At 38.0% G+C, this 23,691-nt stretch overlaps 1 protein-coding gene across 2 annotated transcripts in view; it reads left to right on the top strand.

Moving 5' to 3' along the window:
• The first annotated feature begins 1,846 nt into the window (after positions 1-1,846).
• The window catches only part of SYNPO2 (synaptopodin 2), a 163,359-nt gene continuing 141,514 nt past the window's right edge, over positions 1,847-23,691 (top strand). For both annotated transcript variants that reach the window (XM_087437685.1, XM_004426543.3), the window contains exon 1: positions 1,847-2,089. In XM_087437685.1, coding sequence (XP_087293811.1) covers positions 1,985-2,089 — 105 coding nt within the window. In that variant the 5' untranslated portion in view covers positions 1,847-1,984. The remainder of the gene's footprint in view (positions 2,090-23,691) is intronic.

The following is a 23,691-nucleotide window of genomic DNA, read 5'->3' as shown; positions in this document are numbered from 1 at the left end:
TCCAGCCTCCAGCATCACATTTACATTTAAGTCAGGGCCGAAGGTAACCAGGCGTAAGAGAAAGGTAATGGGTTATTCAATTATCCTGAGATGGGGAACTTAAAAGGAGACGCAGAATTTGGGGGGAAAAATAATGAACTTGATCTTGAATATATTGAGTTTTAGATTTCTGTGATATATTCACACAGAAACAGGTTTAATAGACAGTTGGCTATATTGGCCTGGAGTTAAGGAAAGATATCTGAGATTGAGCGGAAGGTTAAATTTTGTGAAGTGAATGAGAGAACCCATGGAAATGTTGTAAAGAGAGTGGCTAGAGAGGCAGGAGGAACGCCAAGCCCGTGCGGTGTCCTAGACGCCCCAGGGAGAAAACAATTTACCGAGGACGTGTCAATAATGTCGAGTGCTACACAAGAGCAAGGAGGTGACAAGTGACCTCGCCGAGAGCTTGTCCCCTTGTGGGGACAGCACTGGACTGGAGTGGGATGAGGAGCAGAAGAGATATGAGAAAGTGGAAAGAACAAATATAAAAGTTCTTTTCTCTTACTTTTGTCCTCAGAGTTCCTATTTTAGGATGTCACTTGTAAAATTCTTTCTTTAAAAGAAATATTTTGGTAAAATCGATTCACCTTTCTGAAGAAATTCAAACTTGGGAGGCATCTGGGCCTCATGACCTTTGAAGGGGCTCTGCCAGCGCCAGTGGTCTCTGATGACTTGTCCTCCTTGCTCCAGTGATGAGCACAAGTAAAATCTCTTGACATCTTTGGCCCCCCAGGGAGTGGTGCTGTGTGAGTGTTCATTGTATAGTGCTTCCTAGTCCTGAACCAGGCGCAGTGTCTGGTGCCACACGGAACACCAGCTAACTTTCCCAGGCTCCTCTGTATTTAGTCTGTTTTTACGTGGATGAATATTATGGAAAATAAGAGTATTATGGCAAATCAAAAATATTCCAATTGCACAGTTTTTAGGAGATTGTATTCATACTTAAGACACTAAAATATTTTAGACCACATATAAAATCAACTTTTATGCTGGACCACCCAGACTCAGAACACACGATGAGAGACTGTAAAAACAAGAAACTGGTAGGTGGCATTGTATGCAGTTGGCTGATTATTCGGGTTTAAGCAGTTTCCTCCCTGCTGAGGAGGGAGGAAAATGAAACACATTTAAATTTAAAATACCCCAAACCATGCAACAGACATAGTAATAAGAATGTAGTTTCCAGAGGGAAATTCTCTCTCTCTCTCCCTCTCTTTTCTCCCTGCCTCCCTTTCCTCCTCCTTTCCTCTAAATATATATATTATAGTTCAGAAAAGTACTTCTTAGAGCAGAAGGTTTTTAAAAATATAAATGTTTTGCTTTCTTTTATTTCCTCTTCTTATGGGATTAATTCTGCAGGCTGCAGACAGTAAAAGCTTAGGAAAATAATAATTTAACCCACTTTAACTCACTTTTGTCTGTTTCAATCATCAGTGTGGTAACTCTCAAAACATTTATTCGAGAGAATCTAATCCTCTAGTAGTTGAGTTCTCAGAGCTCATATTTTAGGATGTCACCCGTGGCCTGGAGATTAAAACCTTCACGTGTCCTCTACTATTTACAGAATTATTAAACGCAAGTTTTTCAATCACGCTTTCTTTTAAGTGCTGAGATTTAATGTTAGTGCTAGACAACTTTAGCTCCCCTCGTCCCCACCCCCCCATCTTGCGGCAGATGGGGACGTTTTCCTATGTGTGGGCTTTCCTTTCCTTGAAGGTGGGCTGAGCAAAGGAGCGTGACGCAAGAGTGGGCTGTGTCCTTGATGCTAGAGAGCGCCTCTGCTCCTCCTGAACGTTCCCAGTAGCGAGCGGCGCAAATTCGCAGCGGCGTCTGCAGCGAAGGCTCTGCGCGCCCCAGTCCTGCCTGCTTGGCTCCTCCTCAGCCGCACCCAGGCTTCGTCTGTCTTTTCAGCCTCTTCATGCTACCCCGCTAAAAGGAGAAAATGGGCACGGGGGATTTTATCTGCATTTCCATGACCGGAGGGGCGCCCTGGGGGTTCAGACTGCAAGGTGGCAAGGAGCAGAAGCAGCCCTTACGAGTTGCTAAGGTAGGACCACCGAAGAGATGTTATCACCGCGCTGGGCCGGGAGGGAAGCAATGGAAGCAACCTGTTGATGGTTTTTTCAAGTTCAGATTCAGAAGTCTATATATTAGTTTAATTTTGTTGCTGATGTTGAATTTTTCTAGGGTGTGGGTTTGTTTGTTTTCAAAGAAAGTTTGGAGAGTAACATATAGCGTATATGTAATTAAACAGCGACTGATAGAAAAAAGAGAAAAGAGTGCCGTATTTATCAGCTGAAGAAAAGCCTAGTTTAATCAGCCTCTCTGACACTTGGTAATGTTTCTTCTAGGCAATATTAGAATATACGGTTGAGTTACTGTTTCATGCCACTTTACTTGGGTCTGGTAGAGAAGAAATGCCCAGCTTGGCATAACCAATTGGCTTGGCTGTTTTGGGGACTCTTATCAACTGGGGACTGGTATAAAATACACTCTTATAGATGTGTGTTATGCGGCATTTGTGAAAAGGCCAATTTGGGGCAATAATTTTAAAAAGATGATGAAGATGTCATATAATCTATTTGAAAGAATACTCTTCTAAGGATTTGACAAATAAACGCAAAAATCCAAGTACTCTATTCCAGCATGTATACTCATTTGGTTAAATGCTCAAAATAAAATTCAAAGACACTGGAAATATACTGTAAATAACTTAGAGGTAACTTGGAAATGCATCTAATAATGATTTAAAATGTTTTAGTTGTTTTTGTTTTCATTAGATTGTTTGTTTCTTAGCTCAATATACTACCAGTTTGCTTGAGGGGACCTGGTATTGTCTAATTGAAGTTCAGCTAAAGTAAATTTAAAAATGCATGAAAATAAGCAGACGTTTACCTGATTTTAATATTCAATTGTGGTATTATATGAAAGAACATGTTCGATTAATTTCCTATTTTGTACTTACATTAAAAATGGATCCAGATCTTTATGAAAGATATGGATCATCAGCCTTTTAGTTATTCTTTCCTTTTCGCTTTTTTTTTTTTATGTTCACTGTAAAGAAAGGAGATACTTTGAAATTTTCTGCTCCCAGGCATCCATCAGAAAATCCTTTCATAATGTGATGGTGGAATCCTGCCACCTAGTGAAATTTCAAACATCAAGAATGAAGCATAAAACAGGAGATGAAAAGCAGAATTTTTAGAACTGGAAAGTTTTTCAGAGATCTGCAGATCAATTCGATAATTGCAGATGAGGAAAGAGCCCAGAGAGGTTAAGTAACTTGCCTTGGGTCTTTGGCTTGGAATTGGTGGTGATAAAGGGTACAGAAAGATAGCTTCATTGTGTTTCTTTAGGAGGCAGCGGCAGGCAACAGAGGACAAAATATTACTGCCTAATTCAGGGTATGTAGAATCCATGAGATTGAAGTGGATTTGTTCTGGGTCTAGAATAGCAGTTGTCTGGCTCTAGTTACTGAGATCTGGGTTCTAATTCCACCCCTGATCTAACTTGCAGCCTGGCCTAAGACAGACTCTAACCCTTCCTGACTCATCAGTTTTGTGTGTGTGTGTGTGTGTGTGTGTGTGTGTGTGTGTAGAGGGAGAGAGAGACAAAAATTTTGACTGGAGTGGGAAAGGAGAGAAGTAAGGAGGAAACTGGACTCTGCCATCAGTGAGGTCCTGTGTTGCTCATGTATGCGACAATGATACTATGGTATACAATTTTAGAATCGCTTGCCTACCAGTTGAAATGTGGAGACAGAAGTGACTAGAAGCTGGGATTCCCTGGTGGCTCTTTTGTAGCCAGACCTTAAGAATAGAGTGGGTAGTGGGTTTCTCTGGAGTTCTCCATGTGCTTATTTCAATGTGGAACCAATGTGTAGTGATTTTTTGAAGAATTGAAGAAAATTGCTAGTGAGAGGTGCTTTGGAGGCATTTCTCTGCTGATGGCATCCCTCTTACCAGGATTCAGAGAGGCTGTTAGACTGTGTCAGGGTCCAAGAATTCAGTCCCACTCTCCCCCGAAGTCTTCTTTCCTAAAACACCCAGGCAATATATTTGTGGTTTTCAAAAGATCGTTATTAAAGCATCTGGATGTTTGCCTTAATTCTCATGTGTGTGTGTGCGTGCGCACACGTGAGTGAGAGAGAGACAGAGAGAGATACCATGGTCTACAGTCTAGTTTTTTTCTGTATGTAAAAAGGTGGCTAGAGAGCCTTCTAAAGAAAATCTAATTTCTAAATTACTATGGTTCTCTTTTGTTGATCTATTTTTTTCCTTAATTCAAAGTTATTATATTTTATTTCTTATACTAGTCTTATTTGTTCTAGAAAACCCTCGGAGCAGAGTGCTTGTCACTTTCTGTATTATCAAGGCCATGGACTCACTGGGATCACTGTTTTTCATTTAAAATATTGTCAACTTGATGCTAGTAATGATCTCTCACTGAGTTCAAATTGAAGTGAATGTCGCTTGGATAGACTTTCTCCTCTTCCAGGGACTGGTGATAACTTATTAGGCCAACTTACCTTCAGGTAGGAGGATGTAGAGGAAAGAGGCAGAAAGGCTGGGTAGGGGATGGGTGCTGGCAAACAAAATGCTCACAGTTTTGAAGAACACGCAAAGGAATAATTTGGAAATTGATGAAAATATGTATTTCCAAAGAAAAGAAAATTGCAGACAGTGCATCATGCTCCTTAAAATGGGAATGCAACCAAGCAGTTCTTTATAGACAACAACAAATTTTTGGCTTGTTGTAAATATCTAGTGTTTAGATTTTCCATAATTCTATATAGAATGAAAGTCTAACAAGCTAAAATAGCAAAAGAAAAGCTAGTCTAATGTCATTAAGAATGATCAGAAATTGAGTAGCTTTGTAATTCCCAATAAACATCCTTCTAGTGGCATGTTTAGTCGCTTTTGAGAGATGTTCAAAGGTTTTTAGTATTTGGCTGGCTGGCTGAACTGTAGAGAAATCCCAATTTGTAAAGATCACTAAAGAAATATTAATAATCAAAACTTTTCATTGACATTGAAACTCAAGGCCATAAAATTCTGTTTTGTTTTCAAGAAGAAATTGAATTTTAAAAGACCTAACTAATCAGTAACATTAGGCTGGTTTTTAAATGTTTATATACATTTTAATTTATGTTCTAAATACATGTGATGGGAAGCAAACATTTCTAATACAGAGTTATAAGACAATACTCTGCAAAGTATATTTCCAAGAGATAATCCACAGAAACAAATTTATCCAGATGTAATTACAACATAAAACCCCCTTTGTGTGTGTGCAGTTGTCCTTATTAAAGCACGTTAGCACTTTTACTTTATAAAACTCTCTTTTTGGAACATATTCTTACATGGCTATGTGTCTGGACATGGTCTTGGCAAATCAGTTTAGAAAGCTGTCATATAAAGAAATGGGGATAAATTTTGGTTTACAAACAAATCTTACGAACAATTCAGAAATAACTCACATTTTGAAAATAATGAACAAAGGAATATTTAGCCTGTTTATCCTTTACATGTTTTAATGTTTAGAAATGTAAATTTTCTTCAAAAGTTATAGACCACTATGGTAATTATTCTCCTATTGAATTTTAATTCAAAGCTTCAAATAACTTTATTAAAATTGAGATGACAAATCACAATCATCCATTTTATGAGGCAGAATTAGATTTAATGATTCTCATATATTATTGTATATCCTCTCTTTAAATGATTGAATACAAATGTATTCAGGCAAAGCACATTCAAATAACGTAACTCTTATCCTTTGGTACCACCAGTGAGGTTTCTAAAATGCTTCAAATAAAGTAATTCCAGAAACATAGCTATTTCTAAAGAGAAAAAAAGATTTTAATGTGTTTGAATGTGTATACTTCAAAATCAAGCTCCTTACTACATAAGGAAAGTTAGTAACATCTTTATTAGAAAATATGACTGATCACTTCATTTTTTATTGACTTCTTGAGCACTTTTTAGAAATTCTAAAAACAGCTGTACTTAAAGAAGTCAGTGCACACTCGCTAAATCTATTAAGCAGATGTTATACAAAATCTTTATTCTGAAATTGCATGTTTTAAGACAGATCACTGTTTGTGAAGAGACAATGAGATAAAATAATGACTATGCATGGACTTTGCCCTTATCTGGACATAGTCCATGTGTAGCTCGCATTTATCAGGCCCTTGTCATATGCCAGGAAATGTTCCAAGAATTTTGTAGGTATTATCTCCTCAAATGATCCCCCAAACCAAAGAAGTAATATGAAAAATATCCTCATTTTAGAGATGAGGAAATTGCGGCACAGAAAGGCTAAGTCACTTGCCAAAGGTTAAGCTATAAAAATGGTGAGATTGAATTGCAGATCTGACTTCTCCTTTTGCATTGCTGGAAACAGGCGCCCTGCAGGATAAAGGTAGGTTAAGGTGGTCCCAAAAAGGGAGTTTAAAAAAAAGAAATACCATGGTGTTCATCCAACTCTAATTTAATTGCTCAGGGGAGCCCCCGGGCATCAAGATTTGTAAACACTCCAAAGATAATTCTGATATGTGGTCAAGATTCAGAACCACTGCTGTAGAAAGTTGAGGCCAGATCTGTCCCCACAGGACATATTGAAGGTGGCACGTATGTCCTTCCATCATGTCCCCACTGCTCCTTTCCCAGTGATATAAGAGGATGACCAGAGAAAGGCAAGAATTGTCCGAGTCCTTGGCATTGTGAGCAGGTCATAATTGGTGGTGGGAAGAGTTTCCCTTTCTGAAGCCAAGATGGGTGGGCTGGAGGGAAGAGAGGGGCTGCCAGGAACCTCAAAAATGATCGTTGTAAAGATTGGAGGTGCCTGCAAGAGGAGAGCCTAGCAGTTTACTCCCTGGTAGTGTGTCTTTGTCAATGGAGTTGCTGACCTGCCCAGTGCCTATGTCACCGGTGGGATGGGGATAAAGAGAGGTGGGTGGGGGGAATAAAACTGGAGAAAGATGCAGGGGGAGGGAGAGAAAAAAAGAGACAGAGACAGAGAGAATGAATAGGAACTTGTCCATTTGGTAAGGCAAGGATCCTTGCATTTCCTCTGGATGAATGACTATCACAGAAAGTGGCAGGACTTGAGCCATCTTGCTGGGCCTTCCTGGAAAGGCCAAGCTCTTAGCCAGGGGCTGGCAGGAGAAAGCTGGCATCTTGAGGAACTACTTGGGCTTGGAAGGGATATAGAAAAGGTTGGCTGGAGCCCTATTTCCTGTGTTAGGAAACTGTGCAATGTGAAGCCCTCCAGGGCTCCTAGAAGAAACCACACAAGTGCCTCAGCATTTGGACACTGGCCACAGAGAGGGCAGTGGTGGCCACTCAACATTAACCAGAGAAGCACAGCAACCAACCGAGAGAGAAATGCCACCTCATTCAGCTATGAATAAGTATATCTACCTTCCCCTTCCCTCTCCAGTCTTCCTTTCTGCCTTCAACCTGGGAGGAGCTAAAGGGAGGTGGGTAAAGGGGTAAAGAGCAGACAACACCTTCCTCCCCATGCCAAGCCCTCCAAGCCTGGCCAGTGTGCTTAGGCAGAGAGCTTGGAGTCAGACATTAGATTGAAGCTGTTATCAGACTAGACTGTTTTAATAACAAAAAGCCACCCAAAATGCATGGGATCTGACCTAAATATTAAGGGAGGGATTTGGCTTTATCATAGTTGAGATAAATATGGAAGAAATAAAACAGTTTCGTGTTTATAACTGAATGAGATGACAATCCACAAAAACATCAGTTCACACAGGTGCATACTATCAATCACATATCCTTGATGTAGGTTGGCCCTGAAAACTTATCACCAACTCCTATGACTTCTGTTGATGATCATGTTGAAGCTATTTCTAGGTAGAATGAGTGAAAAGCTGGCTTTGGGCTTAAGAAATGTAAACAACTCTTTTTTCCTTTTATTCTCTGTTTGTTGAATGTCAATCAGTACTTTCATAACCTGGGATGGTTTTTGCTATTAGGCAGATGTGTACTTTTTTAGTCTAAAAAGGTGTTTCTTGAACATTATGGTCAGAGTCTAGAACTCTCAACTTAGAAGTAAGTACTCTGAGCTTTTATTGGATATTAAACTAAGGTGATTGTTGTTTTTAAAGAAAGTGGTATTGCAAATTCCAAGGGTCAGTATGTAATATCATGACGTAAATGTTATGCCTAACTGGATAATATTTGCATATTTTTCATGGTAATGGTTTTAAAAGACAGAATAACTTCCAAAATAATTTACCTCGCTCTGTTAGTTAATAAGTGTTCAAGAATATAAGCTAATTTATATATTTAGCTAAAAATACTTCAGTGTGTTTGTCTCACAATAGTCCAAGTGTTAACATATGTTATCTCATTTGATACTAGTTGAGTAGACAAAGCTTTATTTCTCTCAGTTTATACATGAAAAAAACGGATGCCCCAAAATATAAACTATTTGCACAAAATATATATATATATAAAGCAGTCCAAAGTCAAATAGAATTCTTTCCCTCTGTCAGTGGCATCATGCCACTCTGCGTCAGCCTGGATAAGAGAACAGGCTATCATTTAGTAATGCTGAAAATTGCAGTGATTTCAATACAGAATTCTATCAAATAGAATATCACCAATCTAAGATTTAATCCTTAGAAACATTTGTAATGATTTCTTCTTTTAATGGGCCTGAGGAAAAGGATTGCAGGAAACGCATTTCCAAGCAATGTGCAATGAGAGACAAGACTGGAAAGGGAACCAGTCTTGTAAATAAACCTGAAAAGTATACGGACTCCAAGATGTTTCTTGTGTCTATTCTAACAGCCTCGTGATGAAACCAAATGCCATGAGGTTTTGGTAAAAGGAGGTGGAGAATGCCTACATCAGCTTTATTAAATGATCCTACAGAGTAAACAACTTTATGAAGTTAAAGTTCATCTGAGAAACAAAATAACATTTACTCTTTGGGGGATATTTCATTGTTTGACCACTTCGGTGAGAATTTATTGATAGTATTGAATTACCTTAGGCACTTTATTTTTCCAAATTATTTACCATTTTTTTCTTATTATTAAAAAGCAGAGATGGCCAGATTCTTAACAAACTGTGTCTTCAAAGTCAAAATCCTTGGCATGTAGCAGATCATTGGCAATAGTGGATATTGTTTGGTGTTAGGATGGTCTGGATGTAGTTTTCCTTAACAAGCATATAAATCTGGTGTGTTTTAGATAAATGTACTAAAACATGTGGTGGATTTACCATTTGAAACAATGTAAACGAAAGATTGTATCACTTGATTATGTAACAAATAGTTTTCCTCTCCATTGATCTTTGGTTTTTATAATCCTCCTCACCCATGACTAGCTTTTCCCACGTCTTCTTAAAAAATATGACATGCTGGGCCGGCCCCGTGGCTTAGCAGTTAAGTGCGCGCGCTCCGCTACTGGCGGCCGGGGTTCGGATCCCGGGCGCGCACTGACGCACCGCTTGTCCGGCCATGCTGAGGCCGCGTCCCACATACAGCAACTAGAAGAATGTGCAACTATGACATACAACTATCTGCTGGGGCTTTGGGTGGGGGGGAAGTCTTCAACGCTACTGATCACTTAAGTGTTGAGACATTATTTCAGACTCCATGAAGCTAACTACAGTGGTCATCCACTGGTAGCTAGAAGCAAATAAATGTTATTTAAAAAAGAAATATGACATGCTACTTTATTTTTGAAGCAAAAAGTTTCTAGCAGTAGGACCATGTTTGAGAATTTTCTTATGTAGTTCAAGACATTAAAAGCATATAAGCCAACGCATTGAGGTGGTACCCGGGTGGGGATCTTGCACCTCCTCCGTAGCTCTTCCTCCACGTCCTGCCCTGTGTGCCTACCCCGCCCCTGCAGCTCAGGCCCTTGCCCTGTGTCTCTTAGATAACCACAGCGGCCTTTAACTGTCTCCCTGCCTGGGGTTTCACATTCCTCAGGTTCACACTACAGAGAGCTGCCAGAGAGATTTTTCTAAATCACCTGTTATATCACTGCTTAAAATACTTCAAAATCTCCCCATCATAGTCATCAAAATAACCATAACATTTAAAAGCTCTTATTAAGTACCCTTAAGCGCTTTATGAATTATCTCATTCACAATAGCCTTACTGTCCTCTTTTTTTATGAAAGAGGAAACTGAGTCTTAGAGAAGTTAAGTAAATAACTTAAGGTCATGCAGCTTTGATCCCAAAGCCCATGCTCCGCACTGCCCCCTGCACCTCGGCTTGTTCCCGGGCTCACGACCCCGCCGTGGCACCCATGGCCATCCGAGACCTGGTCCCTGCCACACTATCCAGCCCCAATGCTCGCCACTCCCCAGAATATGCACTCAGCCATTGGCAAATGCTACAGTTCTCTCAAAACACCGTGCCTTTCTTGCTGCTGAGACTTCATCCCTGCTGTGTCCTGGCTGGAATGCTTGTCTGCCCCTTTCTCCGGCACCTGCTCTGTCTGCTTGGAGAAATTTTACCCACTCTGGAAGACGCTGCTCAAAGTCAGCTCTCTGGGAGACTTGACTCAGTTTTCTAGTCAGAGGTAAACACTTGCTCTACTTTGTTCCCGTTATCAGACAGCTTTCACCTCACCTTCCATATGCTTTGCTGCATATGAAATTTGGCTACCGCCTATGGCTGCAATTTTTCCTCCATTAGACCAGTGGTGTCCAAAATGTTCTGATTGTGGCTCCTTAAGTAAAACAATTTGGAGCATATTCCATTTATACATCAGATATATGTATACATGATGCGTATATATATATGGGATGTATAAATGGGGTATATACATATTTATGTAATACTGTGCTATTATTTTATGGATAGTATACAACATATCAAAAGGAAAATTTAAAAGAATAAGATAAAGATGAAATAAGTAATATTTTTAAAACTAATTTTTATTTTACTTTAACAGCACAAAAGAGGTCTTTTTACTCTCACTGACCAGGGGTTTTATTAGTGAGAACAATGTGATTGACAGACTTTATGATTTTTAGATCTTGGTGTGACCCTAGGTGGTACAATGATTCAGTGACATTTTAATTTATTTCAATACTTGAATCTAAAGACTATCATGGCTGAACAAGATAATTTCTTAACATAGGTAGATCCACATTGAAGAAATGAATCACTAGCTGAAAATCATTTTTCATTCTTATTAACTAATAATACAAATGTTTTTGTTGTAATTTGATGGGTAGATTTCCATCTTCCCCAGTGTGCATCCTGTTCTCACAAACTAATTGGAATAGGCTACATTTTTATGTTTTAGTGTTAAAATGTCACTGATACTTTTTATTTGAAACATATGAAAACCAGTTAGAAATTCTTTTTTCTAGTTAAGTGTGTAGATATGACATTTTAAAGAATAACACCATTAATTTTCAGCTTGAAAAATCACATAATGAGAAAAACATTTTCAACAACTCTTCAAAATCTTCTCTCTGTTTCATCCATTTCTTTCTTTTTTTTTTTAACTTGCTTTCCAAGCAATTAATTGTTAGGGGACACATTGTGTTTATTATTCCAAAATATATGCCAGGTAACCAACGACTAAGAGCCATTTGTCATTCCAGAAAAGGTCAACAAATTTGGAGCATTCATTTATCTATTAAATAGATCTGTGAAACATCCATGCTTTTAAGGATTTGCAAGAGGTACCATTGACCCTCAGTGGTACAAATCTCTGTATGATACAAAAGCTTTTCCTGGTCACTCCCTATATCATTGCAGGTTTTAAAAATTCTGGTATATTTTATTATTTATTTATTTATTTATTTATTTATTTATTTATTTATTTATTTTGGTGAGGAAGATTAGCCCTGAGCTAACATCCTCCTCTTTTTGCTGAGGAACATTGCCCCTGGGCTAGCATCTGTGCCCATCTTCCTCTATTTTTTATGTGGGATGCCTCCACAGCATGGCTTGATAAGCAGTGCATATGTCCATGCCCGGGATCGGAACCTGCCAACCCCAGGCCGCCAAAGGGGAGTGCAAGCACTTAACCACTATGCCACGGGGCCAGCCCCCCAGTATATTTTAAATCTGAGTTTTTATAAAATTAAGCATATTGATGACATTCTGCAGAACTTTTGTGCTTTTATCTTCAATTTATTTTGCTGTAAGCATTTGCATACAAATAATGCAGTGAACGAATCTTACGTGAGGCACCTTCATACCCTGACGCTAGAATCTTTTCTTTGTTAATCCCTCTTGAAGCAGCTGCTTCATCAGTGGTTTTATTTACATTTTTCCGATAAAACGTTGACTTTTTTAAAGAATTCATTTACTTTTGAGAATTTATCTCCAATATCTTTCCTTATTGGCTCTCCAAAGGAGTAGTTCTTCATTTATTTCAGTATTGAAATTGCATCTAGAAAATGCTGCAGGCTGAGACATACCAGAAACATGTTCTTTTATCTAACTATACAGCGAACCTCCTCCAATGTGTAGTTTGTTCTAGTATTGTTTCTACCATTTTCCTTATTCTTTTTTCTTTGCATCTGCAGCAATATTTGCTGACAAAAAATACATCTTGGTTTGTTGCCATATTGTATTATTTTAGCCATTTTTAATTGTACCCATGAAGAGCTTTCTAAACATAATTGTTTGGTTTAAATTCTGTAAAGTTTTAAGTCAAGTATTGCCTGACTTCAACCATTGTTGAAAAAACAAATCTAGAAGTTTTTCACGTTCTGGATGCTTAGTTATTAAATATCTTCTTAATCCTGACTGCTTCACATCAACACTAGCTAATCTCATGCGGCACAATAAGGCAAAGTTCCTCTCTAAAAACAGTGGATATAAATCCGTATTCCAAATGGTCTTCATGGTAATTTTGAATACTTTACTTACCTGTCACATATGATTAGACAGTATGGTTTTTAATCTCACAACATGGCTGATGAAGAGTTTCTGTAGGAATATAGAGAAGGATCACTTTGCTGTATTCTTGTTCTCTTGTGCTTGAAATGTAAATGTTATCTTTAATTAATAGCTTCCTTTCAGGAGTATTTTAAAACGTGTCATTTTGTGAAGTTGAAACTAGATAATAAAATGGAAGTTCACTTAATCAAGCACCATAAAACACAGTATATTGCAATATGCCGAAAGGGAATGAATACATGAGGCAGCCTCTTTCCCCTCCGCCATGTTGGGAGGTCCCCTGTTTGTTGGGGTTACCTCAAGTATAGTATGCAATTCATAACTGTCTGGACCAGACTGGACCAGGGTACCGGTGTCGGTCAATATATTAAAGTAGTTTAAACATTAGTTAGCGCTCATTTCCTTCTCATTTTTTAGATGAAAATAAATGTCCATAGGAGTTCCAGTTGGCTTGGCAGGTGTGTGGGGCATGCCTTTCAGGCACAGGGCAACACAAGTACAAGAGCCCTGAGACAGAAGCATGCTTGGCACGTTCAAGGAACCGTAAAGACGCCAACGTAGCTGGCACATATTTCCATGAGAAATTGCTATAAGAAGTCCAGTCTTTCTTTCACAGTGATAAAAATGAAAAACTCTCTCTCCTGGGAACCCTCACCATGTGGTTATTTTCCCATCATTAAATGATTAAAATACTGGTCCTGCGAGAACAACTTTGAGCTCTTGTCTTCGTATTTCCTCTTCATCCACTTCAGCTTTTCATAATGTAGCAGCCTACTGGCCGGTCTTTAGAACACTTTATTTAAATGAATAATTACCACTGCCTCTTATGTAGAAGTTTGGTTAAAAGTTACGTTAAGCAATCTTCCCTCTTCCTCTGAAATTGATTCTCCCAGTGAGAGAAGAAGAATTTAAGGAGTGTCAAGGAGAATTTGATACATAGATCCTGTTTATTTTGACCTCGATGTCAGACCTAGAGGAAAGAAGAATTTTATTATATTTTTTAGTGTGTCTTACTTTCATTGCTCATTCAAAGAAGAGATCATCTTCTTTAGATATTGTTTGGAAACTGACTCATTGAAAGGACAAAAGCATTTTGATGCTGGCTACCACTTACTGTGTAGCTTTAAACACAGTTTTCTGAGCCTCAGTTTCCTGATCTGTAAAATGGGGTACTATGTAATGGAATTGCTGTTTTTGTAGATAATAAATGTCACCAGTTTTACAGGTGAGGAATCTGAGACCCAAGGAATCAGTTAATAATACATCTTGTGATACTTTGTAAGGATTGTATATTAAGATAATACCTGACACATAGTAATCGTGCAGTAAAAGAGTCTATTATTACTATTCTAATTATTATTCTAATTAGGAGCACAAAAGCTGAATATATGATTTGTGATAGTTCTTTCACCCAGCACAAATTTTCATTTTTGATAAAATACAACATTTCACAAAATGTTTGCAGTATCAATTACTAACCAAGATTTCTTTGTTGTGCAGTTTAATCAGTTTGAGGCAGTGGATCTTAAAGTTATATATTTTGCAAGGCCAAATAAAAGGATTGTCCCACTTTAAAATAGTACACATTTTTAAAAGGAAAATACCTAGAGTTATGAAAAATTAGTTGCATATAATTATGTTGCGCTCTATTTAGTCTGACACTTTCAATCATGTTAGTCTCTGTGCCTCAGTTTCCTCAATAGTAAAATGGGGATAGTGTTAGCACCTATCTCCAAGGATTGTTTTCAGGGTAAGAAATGACCGGTATAAATTACTTAACACACAGGAAACATTCAGGGGTTTTAAAAAATCACTATCACGTTTGTGGTTGTTCTCATTTTATTTAACCAACTTTTACGAAATTGAAGGAATATCTGCTGTCCGCCATGCAATGCCTTTTGAGATCCGGATCTCGATGTCACTGGGAGAGGTCCTGCAGCCCTTGGGGTCCCTCCCTGTGAGGTGGCATTTAATGGTTTCAGAATGTGGCCTTATACTCACCAGTAAGCCATCGCCCTTTCGTTGGAAACAGCATATGGAAATCATCACAAAGAGAAGGAATCATTTCAAGTGCTTCGAAAATATAAAAGAAAATAAATTGTCCCTGGTAAGTAAATATAGGACACTGATCTCTGAATAGTCAGGAAAACTCTGTGCCAAGGCTTTGGCGAAGGCTAATGAGCATTTCATTCCCTCCCTGACCTCCGCCCCCGTGCTCTTGTCTTCTAAATTAGAAGTTATTACTATATAAGGCTGCTTTTTCTAAGTAAATGATAATACATTCAACTCTTGGTGTTTTTAGCTTTTCAAACAGTGGTGAGTTATTTTCATCAGTCAAGATCAAGCTAAAGTGAAAAACAAAATTTAGGAAAGGCTTAGGCCTCAAGAGTCAAGAGACTACCATATAAGTCACCTTTATTCTTATTTCTTTCATGAAAAACATAACATTTTCCACTGGACAGTGCTCAGCATGACTGATATTAGACTGAATTGTGTAAATATTATATTACAGTTATTGGCTGCTGCAGAGAGTCGGAACGCAGTGATCCATTTTCAGGTCTCCAATCTTTTGGCTGCCTGCCTGTCAGATGGGGAAATGTTGATCAGGACAATTTCCTCCTGAGGCAGAGCTGCAATCAGAGAGGAAGCTCATCTCTGTACGCTTCCTTTGTGCCCAAACGACCATGTGGCTTCACGTGGAGCGAGTTACCATGGGTTCCTTCAGCTGCAGGCGCGGGGCTGAGAGTAGACACAAATTCAATTAAGGATCTCATTATGATATTTATTCCCTTCTGTTCTTGATTACCTTCAACGTCTCTAACCCTCTGCTTCTCTTTCTTATTTGAGAAGGAAAATTCCTTCTCTGTCTTCACTGCCCCCATTCTCTTAGTTCTCATTCTTTTTTTATCCAGTTCTCTGTAAACTTCTCTTTTCCCCCATAGCTTCCTAAACAAATCGAGACATCAAATCTGATGTTGCCTTACTTGCAGAAGAAAGAGGAGTGATACCGTGTGTGTGTGTGTGTGTGTGTGTGTGTGTGTGTGAGGGGGAGATAGAGAGAGAGAGAAACAAATATAAAAAGTTCTGCATGTGTCTCTCTTTCTTAATTGATTTTCATGGAAAGGTAACAGCATCCTGGATCTTTTGATTCAGGGGTGAGATGAACAAGTATGGAGAGTTGTTTTGCCCTTATTTTCCCTAAGTGTGTTTCCCCAGTCTAGCACTTCACTCACAGAAACTCCTTTTTAAGGTTTTAAGGCCCTTTCCCCCCTTTCACTGTTTCTGGTCTGAGCAGCTTGCTTCTTCCCGGATGGCTGTTCTCATTTTCTCCTGAACATGACACATTTACTCTCCCCCAGGCCTCTGTGACTTTGACCATGATCTCTTCTGAAGACGGAATGTTCCTCTCTTTGTTTCTCCCAGGCACATAGTAGGTATGCAATAATGACTGCAGCACAGCAGGAAATAAGGACATTCTTCCTTTAGGTACTCACAATACTACCAAGCAGGAACTCTTACTCAGGCCCCAGCGTCCTGCAGCCAAGGTGGCAAAGGGTGACTTCAGACTATCGTGTGCCTTCCTATTTTGCACTTAGACAAATATTATTGTTATGACATAGAGACTTGTTTCTCATTGGTATTTTTAGTTAAAAGATTTGTATTTTTCCCACACATATTATATTGTCACCCTGCTCTTTGAAAGCAGGGTCATAGCTCTTGGCATCTTCTAAAATGGTGCTCTTCAAGGTAGATGATATATGTAGATGTCATATATTGTTTATGTATAACTAGGCACTTAAGTCAGACTTATACACTTATTGAAAGGTTGTTAAATAAATGAATGAATGAATGTGAAGGTACATCTTTTATTCTTTAGTGTGAGAATGGCAACTACTGAAAAGCTTGATTTTGCTGAATTTTTATGTGATGATTTTTTAAATGAGCAATTCATTTAAAGGGTGATTAGAAGAGTGATATATATGCTTTGTATGTGTGTGTTCGTATTTTTATTTGATATTACATAGTAACAAGATGCCAATCCAAGAGGTTCAGTGCAAAGACCATTGATTGAACTGGGAATCAGACCTGAATTCTAGGCATGGATCTAACTTGACTTTACTCTGCGACCTTAACTACATCGCTAGAACTATCTGGCTCTCAATTCCTCTGTTTATAAAATGAAAGATGTAGAATACATGATTTTAAGGTTTCTTTTAGCTAGAGTCTATTTTAAATCACGAAGATCATAGGTGAAAGAAAATGCCCACGAATGGTCACATTTTATCTTAACTCTTACCTTTTCTCTTAACTTGAAAAATAAAGCAGTATTTTCTGGAAAGGGCAATTCTTTATATAGTATTTTATGGGAATTTTATTTGCATTTCCAAATTGTAATTTGCAGGATGTGTTTGATTAAAAAACAAAATAAAACAAAACTCTCAAAATGGTATCAATTTAATATGCTTTTTCATTAGTTTTTCCTTTTTTTTTGGTGAGGAAGATTAGCCCTGAAATAACATCTGTTGCCAATCCTCCTCTTTTTGCTAAGGAACATTGGTCCTGGGCTAACATCTGTGCCCATCTTCCTGTACTTTATACGTGGGATGCCACCACAGCACGGCTTGATAAGTGGTGCGTTATGTCTGTGCCTGGGATCCAAACCTGCGAACCCTGGGCCATCGAAGCGGAGCACGCGAACTTAACCACTACACCACCAGGCTGGCCCCTAGTTTTTCCTTTTTTAATGCTTAAAATTGTACTGCAGTGGTTGACTGAATTCAACATTTTCTAATGCCCTTTTTTTTGTAAATGCTTTATTCTTTCCCTTTCCTTAGTATTTTTCTAAATAATGAGGTGGTTCCCTAACATATGCAAATATAGTCAATATGTTTTTTTAAATATCATTAAAAAGTCATGAATTTAAACACAATTGATGTTTTTATAAATCTAACTTCTTTACTCAAACTCTGGATTCAACATGGTTTACAGCTTTTAAGTTTTGTTGTCCTTACCCTACTAGAAGTCCCAGAATGACTGTGCATAGAGACCATCTCATAAAGTAAAACCACTCATTCTCACCTAGCTGTTCACTTCTATGAAGAATTCTAATTTTCTGGAGAAGAGAGAATGTGTTTGATATTGTTCATCTGTTCTGTAAACCCCTCTCCTTTGGGTAATATGTGTCAAAGAGAAAAAGGAGAGAGTTCTTGGTAAACTTGGACTTGATTAGTTTAGTTCCACATCTCTGCAGTGTTTTGAATCAAATCATGGCTCTATCCCACAAATGGATTGTTTAAAGACTATATTTTTTAAAAAAATTGAAATAGCTAGAATTGAAAATAGCTTTTATTTTTGGCTTATAAAAAAGGACACATTGTCACTGTAAAAAAATTCAACCATTACAGAAAAGGATAAAAATAAAGTAAAAATCATACAATTCTGAAATAACATAGTATTAACATTTTGGTGAACAACTTTTCTGACCCCTTTCTCTGCACGCACACGAACTTACATTTACACTTACATTCAATTCCACGTAAAAAGAATGGTACTGAATATGCTTTCTTATTCAACAACACAGCGTGAACATCTTTCCATGTCAATGAATACTGATTTACATCATAATTTTTTATGGCTGCATAGTATTACATGGTATGAGTTGACTATAATTTATGTAACCCATTCTCTATTGCACGTTAAATTATTTTTAACTTTTCACCATTAGAAATAGCACTGAGATGAATACTTTTTATATATAAAATATATTTGTGCACTTGTTGGATCATTCCTATAGAAAAAATCCCTAAAAGTAGAATTACTAGTCTGATAGTATGCTATCTTTTTTTTTTTGGTGGAAATGAAGACCATGTGAATTAATTTGGGGCCAACTATTATAGAGAAACAGAAATTTTCTTATCATGTACATGTTACTCATTATTATACTGGCAAGTATAATTCTTTTTGGCTGATAAAATAATTAAATGCCAAGGTCACATAACCTAAGTAACATACTTTCATTTCTAAACATTTAAAAATATTGATAGTGATTTGTAACTTAAAAAAAGTCTTGAAAGAAAAATTTTTGAGAGAAAAATATTTCCCACGTGTTTCAATTCTATTAAATTTCCAGATTGTTGCAGGATAAAAATTTTACATAAAGATGATCAGTGTCTTAAAAGTAATGGACAAGAAGATATTAATGCCTAGGGAATCAGGGTTTGCAGCTTTTCGTGGAATTATCAAGACAGGATAGTCAGATAAATCAAATTTTAAAAAACCTACCCTAAAGAAGTCATTAAACTCTGGTATCTCTCTTTTGGGTGATATGTGAAAATAGGTTGTATACATGATAAAGCCATATACAAAAGTATTGCTATAAATGTCATTGTAGTATTGTTTTCCTATAGTTATAGTCAGTTTCAACAGAAAGCCTTCCTTTTAGGAAACACATCATTGAAATTTAGGTCTTAGAATCAATTTTTTTTTTTGTTTTAATTTACAAAAGTATTACAAAACCTCTATTTAGTGTTTAATATACTTTATATGTATATATATATTTTTTACTATGGTTTAAAAGGTCCCTAATCTGTCTGGTTCTAGAAAAAGATAAGTAATTTATTTTTTAAAAGATCTGGCCTATGTAATATAAAGCATGGAGGAACGGCCACCTCTGGCCCTGTTCAATTCTCTGGCGCTGCCGAGGGCCCCTGGACAAGACCCAGCAGCCTGGCCTGAAGCTCGGGTCCACAGGAATGACTCTGTGCTGAGATATGAGTGCATGACTCATATGTGCTCTCAAACATCCTTTAGACATTAACAAAAAGTACCCCGGTGATTGTAAATTCACCCTGAGGGAAGCATAATATGAAAGATAAAGCTCCTTTCATTGAAGCTTCCAAAGAATGGGAACTTACATGCATGTGGACCATCTATTCCATTTACATGGTCCTTAGTTTCATTTTGTGGAGTAATGGGGCTGGTCCTGAGTGAGCCTAGGCTAAAGACGTGTCCGTTGGGGTCTTGACCTATAGGAGTTCATATGCTTGGATGTGTGCGAGAGGGGACAGCCTGCAGGAAATGGAGATGCCAATTCCCAGCCTTGCTGAGGACAACCTTTCACTCCAGTAGAGAGAGAGCAGGTGGAAGCACTAGGAACTGTTTTCTGTGAAATGCAGGGCGTTAGCTGTGCCGGAGTCCAGGTGACAACGTGGGACACAGAGCTGTGGAGAGGTGTGTTGTGGCCATTTCTTCTCACAGGCAGTGAGGCTGGAGCAGGAGGAAGGGATGGCAAGGACTGCAGACATTGCAGTTTAACCCTTGAGGGTTTTGCAACTTGACAGCTTTGTACACAGGAGCCACGGTGCTCCTAGCAGAGAGGAAGCTGTGTCATGAAGGCCTCTGGAAAGAGCAGCTGATACGGACAGATGTGGATGGATTGTGGGCCATGCCCATTCTTGGGAATGCTGGAGCAGAAGGATGTAAGTGAACTTGTTCCTGAGCATGGAGGAGGAGCTAGCAAACTTCCAATTATTAGTGTCCCTGGGGGCAGTGTGATTACGTTTATATCTGTGTGATTTCCAGAGAGCGTGGCCTGGGTCCCTATCTCTGACTCTTTCCAGAAGTTGGTGTCCACATACCAGAAGCTATCTGTAAACTAAAACAATAACAAATGAGATGACACAGCAATTGCACAACGGCACTCACATCGTGTTCCTGGTCTCTCCTGTTCGTTGAAGACAGATGTCTTGACTATCATTCGCCACTCCCATTTTTTTGTTTTCCATTTCCAGAGTCTATGTTCTGCAGTGACCTCAAAATTGTTAATCTAGCTAAAGTATTGAAGGGTCACCGGTCCCTCTGTTGTTGCTGCTTTTAATCTTAGATTCTGTCTTTGCAGCAACACACGTTGCTGTTTCTCACTGTGGTTTAGCTCTGAAGGTTGCTCAAGGTTCAGAGAGAAACACTGACATTGTAGCCTCAAGTGCCTCCTTTGAACCAGTTCCTTCTTAGGATGGGATGGCTTTATGAAAAAGGATGTCAGTGGAGGATGCAGACATTATCCCAAAATTTGGCTTTTCCTTCTCTGTGCTAGGACTTTGTTCTTCCCTCTGTCCCTTAATTTGCTTTTGACCTTGCAGAACATGCCTACACTCAGACCTAAAATAGGAGCGTTGCGCTGGGGATTTCCATTTTTACAGCATTCAAAATCCCTTAATCTTCATGAGCACAAATGCTTAGAAATTGTTTAATTTTGTGTGTGTGTTTATATTTATGGGAAATATGGTGTGTTTAACTATTGAGAGTTCCTGCTAATTGATGGGATAGACAGGGAAAAGTGATGCACTGATCTCCAAACAAAGGGAAGAGTGCTTTCAGGGACTAATAGCTTTAGGAGATTTTCACCAACTACTGTAAGCATTTCATAGAAAAGCGATGTTGTTTAAAAGCTTAGTGTGTGGGTAGATGTGTGTGTGAGCCCAATCCAATCGTTCATTTTAAGCTAGATTAAAGGAACACAGCACCAGAACAAATCTTTCTTTCTTATGTAGCCAATTTTTTTTCCTCATAATCCTTTAAAGTTTAGTTTGGTTCAGCTGGTTTCATGAATCTGTCCCCAAACAAAATGTATTTTATTTTCTAAAACTGTCAATGCCCACTCATTTGGTGCTTGGTCATACACTGTTAATTTATTTGATTTTTCACAAGTGTGTGTTTTTTCCCAAAGAAAACGCTAAGTCCCTTAAAGTCAGGGAGTCTATTTTACATTTCTTTTATCTGATGGTTTCTTGCATATTAAAGACCCTCAATAACTATCCAGGAGATCTATTCTGGATTTTCCTATTCATTGTCTGTCCTTTAGTTCTTTTACTACTCAGTACCACATTTACGTAATGTGGATAAAGGAAAGATAAGAAAATATTTTAATTTAAGAAAATCTGATGCGTATAAGGATGGAATTTTGTTATCTTTGAATTATCAGAGATTTCAAATCACTTTCTGCTCTCCTTGGTTCCGTTATGATGGGTAATTGGGAATTGCCTGCGTTACACTTGCGTGAACTCTCTTGGTTATCCATTAGTGTGGATCAGTGACATAGCACTTCTCCGCTCCTCTCTTATAAACTCCAGATGTACGTCTGAGATTAATTTAGTCTTTGTTTTTTCCCCCTTCACCATTTTTTTCCTATTGAATCTAGTCACCTTTCAAGCAGCTGGAGTGGAAATGTCAATATATTCTTCTGTGATGCCTGATCCTTCATTCTTTTATTTTTTTCGTGTGTGCATAAAAGTTTCTTGGCATGTTCCTATGATGACATTCAAAACTCTACACTCTTTCTCTGTAGTTTGCATGAAATTTCTGTATCAGAGTCAAAGGAAAATTCTTTGCATAAGAGGTCATAATGAAGGACCTCTTACCATCATGGAAAGAGTTAAGAGATACTAATATTTAGAAGCTCTTTGGATCATGAATTCTAGGAGTTGAGATGAAACATGTGCTTAAAAATCATTTTGTTTGTAAGTCCCATTTTCATCTACAGATCTTTTTTCTCCCTTTATAATAGGTCTATATACAATGAGAACACAGACTTACTTTATAAAGAGAAACTTCCCTTGAGGCACAGACATGAATTAACAGGTTACAACAATTGACAGGATTAAATCTAGGAGCAAAATAAGATTGATTGTAGAATGGCAACAACTGAAAAATAGGGAAAGTATTAATGGGATCATAAAAGCTTAGAGTTGAAAGAGACATCTCATTTGATACAACTTGCCCCTAGATGGAAGGCTTCTTTTTACAACATCACTAATAGATAAACAACCAGCCTTTAAAAAAATAGTTCTTTCTGGCCGTGGGACCCAATGAAATCTAAAGAATTCATTGTTGGTCACTGTTATTCGAAGAAATTTACTTTATATTTAGGTGAAATCTTCCTCCTTATAACTTCTACTCATGGATTCAAACTTTGCCTTCAGTGAAATATAGAACAAGTCTACTCCTTCCTATGACAGCTGTTCGAATAAAGACTTCTGGAAATGCCAATCATTCCTACCCTGTAATTTGTCCTGGTAATGGAACACATCTACTGAAGCACTAGCTGTACCAATAAATGTGAAGTTCTGCATTTAATTAAAAAAATCAATTTTATAAGGTGATGTGGTGATACCAGGTAGATAGCAGTTCAGAAAAATGAGACTAGAGTTTTAGTTGGCCAAACTTACTATTAATTAACACTGAGATCCAGCAGTTATAAGATAACCTCAGGCATCATTAATAAGGAAAATGTTTAGCTAAACACATGGTTATTATTTATTTTTATAGCTTCAACTTCATTGTAAGAATTTTTTTCGTGTAATTATCTAAGTTGGGTCCATAATCATTAAGCGAGCTATTTCAGAGTGGAATAACCACACTTCCCAGATTTATGGATTCTACCTCATTTTTAGCATCAGCTTCTGACATTCATTTTGATTCAGCAAGCATATTCACCACTTGCTTTGTAAAAAGTACTATTCCGATGTGTTTTTTCAAACACCAGCAAGCATTTCTTCAAGTCTCAGCAGACACTGACTGGGTCTCCTACAAATTTAACTCAATTATGATGCTATCTACCCGGAGATAATGTCAGATCCCACAGGGTAAGGGCTCAGTCCCACAAGGCTACCTCTTCTTCAGATGCCACTTGCAAATCCAGATTGTCACCTGTGCTTCTGACCAACTGATTATAAATTGGAGGTTCCC

This window comes from Ceratotherium simum, chromosome 12 (assembly GCF_057802395.1).
Source record: "Ceratotherium simum simum isolate JZ-2026a chromosome 12, ASM5780239v1, whole genome shotgun sequence".
NCBI classification, from domain to species: domain Eukaryota; kingdom Metazoa; phylum Chordata; class Mammalia; order Perissodactyla; family Rhinocerotidae; genus Ceratotherium; species Ceratotherium simum.
This window is presented reverse-complemented; position numbering and strand designations above follow the sequence as displayed.